Source organism: Seriola dumerili, unplaced genomic scaffold (assembly GCF_002260705.1).
Source record: "Seriola dumerili isolate Sdu_G_001 unplaced genomic scaffold, Sdu_1.0 BDQW01006596.1, whole genome shotgun sequence".
Lineage (NCBI taxonomy): Eukaryota > Metazoa > Chordata > Actinopteri > Carangiformes > Carangidae > Seriola > Seriola dumerili.
Genome location: NW_019180851.1, coordinates 3331 through 10758, shown reverse-complemented (window position 1 = coordinate 10758; position 7428 = coordinate 3331). Strand labels below are relative to the sequence as shown.

The 7428-nt window shown below is 45.6% G+C and overlaps 2 protein-coding genes across 2 annotated transcripts in view; both read left to right on the top strand.

The window, feature by feature from the left end:
- The window catches only part of LOC111239938 (putative olfactory receptor 52P1), a gene marked incomplete at its 5' end in the record, with an annotated part of 1180 nt that extends 659 nt beyond the window's left edge, over nt 1-521 (top strand). The window contains one exon of the mRNA XM_022769885.1: nt 331-521. Coding sequence (XP_022625606.1) covers nt 331-521 — 191 coding nt within the window. The remainder of the gene's footprint in view (nt 1-330) is intronic.
- Nucleotides 522-2957: 2436 nt separating this feature from the next.
- On the top strand, nt 2958-3911 carry LOC111239937 (olfactory receptor 52N5-like). Its single transcript, XM_022769884.1, has one exon. It carries the CDS (start codon nt 2961-2963, stop codon nt 3909-3911), a length of 951 nt encoding a protein of 316 aa, XP_022625605.1. The 5' UTR covers nt 2958-2960.
- The last annotated feature ends 3517 nt before the right edge of the window (nt 3912-7428 follow it).

Genomic DNA, 7428 nt, shown 5'->3' with positions numbered 1-7428 from the left:
GAAGCTGTCGGTTGCGCCGCTGGGAACAGCCTGGTGTGTGTGTCGATCCTGCTGGGCCTCAGCATCCGCCTGTCGCGCTGCAGTCAGTTATCTTCCACCGTTCTGTGACACGCGCTCCTTGTTCAAGCTCTCCCGAGAGCTTCCTATCAACCAGGTGTACGGCTCCGGCTACACCGTGGTCCTGCTGGGCTCCTCCATCGCAGCGTCAACGCTCACTACCTGAAGATCGCTGCGGTGTGTCTGAGCAGCAAGAACCAAGGCGCTGAACAGCAAAGCTCTGCAGACCTGCGCCACACACCTGACTGTGTATGTCCTCTTGCTGGGGCTCAGGCTTCCTCATCGTCATCCTGCACCGTTTCCCTCAGCTGTCCGACCACAGGAAGTGGGTGAAGGTGGCGGCCATTCTAGGCGAAGTGGTTCTTCCTGCTCTGAACGCTGTGATCTACGGGCTGCAGATCAAAGAGATCAGACAGAGGATTATCTCTGTGTTTCACTGCAGCAAGGTGATCCAGATGAAATGAATTCTACACAGAATCTGTAAATACTGTATTTATTTATTGATAATATTTGAACCTATTAAATCATTTCTGTAGGGATCATGTTGAGCTGTCAGGTTGTAAATATTGATGCCAATCCAGTATAACAGGCTTTATCAATAAAAAGTTTAACAAGTTCTGAGTTTTGCTTTCAGCACTTTTTATTCATTGCAAATAGTTCTTCATAAATCAAGACTCATCAGATTTCTGACTGTTTCAGCTGTTATTATTCAGGTCAGTGAGTTAAATGATCTGCTGAAATTTAAAAAGGATTTCCAAATAACAGACCTCAGTACAGGACCTCGTTCTCCTCCAGATCAATTACTTCAGGGGTCTCCAGCCCCTTTGACTCTGAGAGCCATTTTGACTTAATGAAAGGGGCTGAGAGCTCCTCATGTCTGATATCACTGCTTACATTTATTCATATAACGTATCAAAACGCTCAAACTGAAGATCGTTTAACAATTCATCAAATATCCAAAACATCTGAAAACTCCTCAGTCAGTGATCAGTGATAGTTGTCAATACATCAATTGTTCATAACAAACAGGAAGTTAAAATAGCTACCCCTCCTTTTCCAAAATGTAAACAAACGCCTCATCCTGGTCGTATCCCTCCTCCACTCAGACTAGTTCCCGGTTTCATCCCTGTTTATCCAGAGTCAGAGAAAATATGAACCAATTGTCAGAAGCTTTTGAGTAATGTCTAAAAAGTGTTTTGTGAGGTCACCCTGACCATGACCTCTGACCCCCTGAATCGAATCAGTTCATCCGTGAATCCAAGTAAACGTTTGTGCCAAATTTGAAGAAGTTCCTTCAAGGCCTTACGGAGATATTGTGTTCACAAGGCCAAAACTTTGTTTTGTGAGGTCACCCTGACCTTGACCTTTGACCTTCATCCACCAAAATCTAATCAGTTCATCTTTGAGTCCTAGTGAATTTTTGTACCAATTTTCAAGAAGTTCCTTTGAGGCGTTTCTGAGATATTGTGTCCATGAGAAAGAGACGGACGGACAGACAACCCAAAAACAAAATGGCTGCCGCTCTGACTGTCGCCGACGCAGAGGAATAAAAACAGGGCTCAAGCTGAACCACAGTTTTACTCACTGTATCCATGGCAACATATTTCCTGTTTGTTTAGTTTATATCTGTATTGTTGCCTTCACTGCACGTTGCCTGCGACACATCTGATGTAAACTGACTAATAATCATCTGTGTGATCAATAATAAAGTGTGTGTAAGTGACAGTGTTGACTTGGAGCAGACTGACGGAGGGAAGTTTGAACTACACACCCGCTGTTCGTACAGACCGTCTCCTCTGAACCTCTGGGTGACCAGCAGGTCGCTCACGGGCCACATGTTGGACACCACAGTCCTCCGTCCTGCTGGGCCGGTCTCACCTGAACACGTTTCACCTGAGTAACACCGACCAACCGTCACCGTCACCGTCACCGTCACTGTCACTGTCACTGTCAGTCACCGTCACCGTCACCGTCAGTCACTGTCACTGTCACTGTCACCGTCACCGTCACTGTCACTGTCACTGTCACTGTCAGTCACTGTCACTGTCACTGTCACCGTCACTGTCACCGTCACTGTCACTGTCACCGTCACCGTCACCGTCACTGTCACTGTCACTGTCACCGTCACTGTCACTGTCACTGTCACTGTCAGTCACTGTCACTGTCAGTCACTGTCACTGTCAGCCTCCACACACACATGGATGAAGAAAGTTTGAGTCTAAATGAGTCTCAAAAACGATCTTTGTGTGTGTGTGTGTGTGTGTGTGTGTGTGTGTGTGTGTGTATGAAGTGACAATAGATTATTATATATAATTAAAACCTGTTGCCTCTATCATGAATTCATCCGGAGCAGACGCCCACGATGATGATGAGGCTGGATCCTGCGTATCAACGGTCGCCAGGCAACAGTTGACCTATCAGCGATGCTGTGACGCTGCTGCTGACGGCCACTGATGCCCTGAATAAAAGTGTGTACTGGGTGGAGGGCGGTGTGTGTGTGTGTGCAGCTGCATCACGGTGGATTCAGCTCAGTGTCGACACTGATAGAAAAACTTTCTTCTTACTGAGCTTCAAGCTTTCTTAAAGGGCCAGTTCACCACATCAGCGACGCTTCAGGTGGCGTCATGTTCTGTGTGTTTCTGTGACATGTCTGCCTCCAGTCTAATGCACTGCAGATGATCAGGGATGTGTCTGTGTTCTCTGGATCATCCTCAGTGCACACAGGCAGAAACAGCAGAAACTAGTAGAAGAGGAAACGCTGAATGTATTTAAATGCTCCTCAGATAACTTGATTTTAATTCAACGATGGTTTAGACTGTGTCAGATACATGGTGTGATGGGGATATATTCAGATGAACTGTGACTGTAATTTGTTGCTTTTTTGTAACTAGTGCAGATTCATTATGGAGAACCAGAGTTTTATTTCAGATATCCTAATCCTGGAGGGGTTAAAGGTCACCCCTCAGTCTTCTAGCACTGCCTTCATCCTCCTCCTCTTCGTCTACATCTTCATCATGGTGTCTAACCTCGGCCTGGTGATCCTGATCTTCAGCAGCAGGAGCCTCCACCAGCCCATGTACCTGCTGTTCTGCAACATGAGTATTAACGACGTGTTCGGAGCCACGATAATCATCCCTCATGTCCTCAGGGATCTTTTGTTATCAGACTCAGAGCGCTACATTCATTACATCAGCTGTGTCACTCAGGCCTTCTGCGTTCACCTCCACGCCAGCACCTCCCACACGGTGCTCATGATCATGGCCTTCGACCGGTACGTGGCCATCTGCAGTCCGCTGCGTTACTCCACCATCATGACCAACAGGATGGTGGTGAAGCTGTCGGTTGCCGCCTGGGGAACAGCCCTGGTGTTGGTGGCGATCCTGCTGGGCCTCAGCATCCGCCTGTCGCGCTGCAGGTCGGTTATATCCAACCCGTTCTGTGACAACGCCTCCTTGTTCAAGCTCTCCTGCGAGAGCCTCCTCATCAACCAGGTGTACGGCCTCGGCTACACCGTGGTCCTGCTGGGCTCCTCCATCGGCAGCGTCACGCTCACCTACCTGAAGATCGCTGCGGTGTGTCTGAGCAGCAAGAACAAGGCGCTGAACAGCAAAGCTCTGCAGACCTGCGCCACACACCTGACTGTGTACGTTATACTCCTGGTGTCGGCCTTCATCATCGTCATCCTGCACCGTTTCCCTCAGCTGTCCGACCACAGGAAGGTGGCGTCAGTCCTGGGACACGTGGCCTTACCTGCTCTGAACGCTGTGATCTACGGGCTGCAGATCAAACAGGTCAGACAGAGGATCACAGCCGTGTTCCACAGAAACAAAGTCGCTCTAAAGGAGGGAAACTGATTCACAGTGACAGCGTGGAAAATACTTTTGCACAAGACGCTTAAAGAGAATCATAATAATGTTTAATTCAGTGGAATCAGTGAGTTGGATCATGATGATGCTGTTTTAGGGCAGAGCAATAATCACTGTCACTACATTATAGTGTCTGTTCATTACTTAACTCATTACTTATTGCAAAACTGCCTTTTATTACTGGTCTGTGGTAGTTCACAAGTACGGTGGCCCTGAGGGCTCAACACACTGCAACTTACACCTGCCTTAAAAGTGATGAAACTGCTGGGACTCACTTGTTGTTAATAATAATAATAATAATAATGATAATAATAAACTTTATTTGTACAGCAAATAAAGCAAAGAAATGACCTGAGCTTCACATGAAAAGACATAAAATGAACATAACACATGTTGAAGCATTGATCTAAAATGACAAACATTAAAAACATTAATGTAAAATGAGATAAATGATGAATAAAATAATAAATCATTAAATGAAAAGACATTTAAAAGAAGAGCTTTTTCATTAATGTGGAGCAAAGGGTAAAATTTCAGAGTGAGTTAAAGGCCAAAGTGAAGAATCAAGTTTTTTATCTTTATCTAATAGTCAGTGAGCTGCTTCTCTGATATCTGTAGATATCTATATCTCATATCTGTAGGTAGTGTAGTGTGGATTGTTCATACTTTTAACTTCAAAAGTCACGACTGGGCTTTGAACAACAAGTGTGTCCCAGCAGGTTCATCACTTTTTACTGTCCCCTGGAAACACTGGTGTTGTAGTTGTCAGACTGATGAAGACGTTTTGTGAATGTGTTTGTGTGTTGAGCTTCAGGGCCATATATATATAATAATAATCTCTGTGTGTTTGTTTATAAAACCTTTTAAAGTTCCTCTAATGTTTCTAACGCCTTAATATGAACTTTAACAGGAAGTATTAAAAGCTTTGTGCACATGTTTTCATCACTGCTGGTTTAGTACTGACTCACAGAGACGAGTCAGACTGAAGCAGCAGAGGTCGACGTGTCCTGACCTGCGGTCATCAGGATCGGTCAAGTTACAAAAACACACAAAACACTACATTTCCCATGGTGCAGCTGGATGGTGTCGTTCATCAGATCCCCCCGCCTCCAGTTTGTAATTCACTCCGCTGAGATAAAGCTGATGAATAAAAAACATAATAAACTCCACAAACTCATGATGTGAACTTCCTGTCTGTGAATGAGCACAGGTGTCACTAACAACAGCAACCATGAATTATTCCCTCACCTCTTCTTCATCTTTTATTCCTCCACGCTGGCGACAGTCAGAGCGGCAGCCATTTTGTTTTCAGCTTGTCCGTCTTATTCTCGTGGACATCATATCTCAGTTACACTTGACAGAATTTCTTCTAATTCTTCAAACCCTCACCTGGACTCAATGATGAATTGAGACGACTTTGGTGGTCAAAGGTCAAAGGTCAATATATGATACATGCCAACCGCCTCGTGGTCGTATCCCTCCGCCACTCAGACGAGTTCCAGGTTACATCCCTGTTTATCCAGAGTCATTTAAAATATGAAACATTGGTGTGAGATTTGTGTGACGTCTCGAGTAATGGCTAAAAAGTGTCTTGTGAGGTTTGACCTTTGACCCCTAAAATCGAATCAGTTCGTCCTTGAATCAAAGTGAATGTTTTTACCAAATTTGAAGAAGTTCCCTCAAGATGTTACTGAGATATCAGGGTCATGAGAATGAGACGGACATGACTGTCGCCGGTGTGGAGGAATAAAACCCTGCAACGAAACTCCAAAAAGCTTTTTACACTTGTCTGAGGTGTAAAAGTTGTTGTGTATAAAAAGCAAAGTGAAGCAGACTGAGTGAATAAAGTCGACGTACGTGAAGCATCAACACAGAGACTGGAGTCTTCCTCACATTGACACATCAAACAGAAACGTCACATCGTCGCCATGTTTTCCATTGTTTGTGTCCTGATCTGAACCTGAGTGACTTTCTGGATTTTATACGACTTCCTGTTGCCCTGGGCGACGCCTCGCCTGCTCCAGCGTCGAGGTTACCGGCCAAAGACTGTAAATAAAGCTGGACCTCACCTCTGTGACGTCACCCACAGGTTTCTGAAGCTCAGAGTGAGCTGCTCCACAGTTCCCATCTTGGCAGAACCTGACTCTGCCCCCTAACTCCCAGCTAATCCAAAAATGGACAATTAGAAGGGGCATGGGTGGAGCTGAGACTTAGGTGCATGCTGGCTTGTGTCAAACATACGCTCACACACCTGTCATTCAAAGAGGCCACACCCTCAATCCTCCATAACTTTAGCGCTTAATAAAATGTAAACAGGTGAGTTATATAAACAGGTGTCATGAAGGAGGAAATTAGCTCTAGAGACCAAAACAGTTTCTGTACCAGGCTGTAAACATGTTTATTTCTGCTGTAAAGTTGGACATTTTAACATGGGAGTCTATGGGGACTGACTCACTGCTGGAGCCAGACTCTAGTGGTCGTTAGAGGAACTGCAGCTTCTGGTTCTTCATGTTGAAGCTTCATGTTTCAGTCTGGAGGTTGATGCTTGGTCCCAGCCAACATCGTTCCTGCTCCAGAGATCCCAGCTGACTTCTCATCAGTTCCTCATCAAAACATCTGCACCTGGTTTCCGGTCGGTCCAGCCGACGCCACCTCCTGATCTCCCATCAGGGGCCGGGCCGACGGCAGCTCCTGGGTTCCAGTCAGCCCTCCACAGTGACACTCTGCCTGACCTGCACCACTTTATCTGCCGTCAAACAGCCCTTTTCTCTGGAACTACATTTTTTCAACCGTTGAACTACCGTATTCCTCCGCACAAGCGCAGCTACGCTTAGCTACGTCTGACTCAAGCAGCTGGTCGGGGAATACAGTAGGTCAACGGTTAAGATAAAAAGCTAGCACAAGGCATAAAATACAGAATAAAGGTAATTGCATTAAAAATTTAATTAAGGGCAGATGCTGGAGGTAAAGTTTGAAGAGGTGTGTTTGAAAAGTCTACTGCCAGTAACACACTGAACACACACTTGAACCATGACTTTAACCCTGCCTCCGTCAGAGCAACATCCAATACACTTCATAATGTGTGATTTAAAGCAGGAGTGTGAATGATCAATATTGACAATCAAACTCTGTGTGGCCCCATCAAGGCCCGGCCCGGCTTCAGACCCCGGTGAGCAGCACGAAAATGTTTATATTTATGAATCTTCAGTAGTTGGATCAACATCAAATCTTTCTCACAAACACAAACAACAACAAACAGACGGGTGCCTCGAGACGATCAGCTGCTCAGAGGTCAGTGATGCAACGCCGCCGCCGCTCAGTCAGATTATAAAGTGCGGAGCAGCAGCTCAGGTCTGAGCGGAGGAGGCTGGTGTCAGCAGAGGTGAGCATGACACACAGGTGATCTAAACTCTACACACACCTTTCATACATCTGATTAGATTCTATATGACGTGTTCTATGTTCAGATCAAACATAATACAAATATAATGCTCGATAATATACT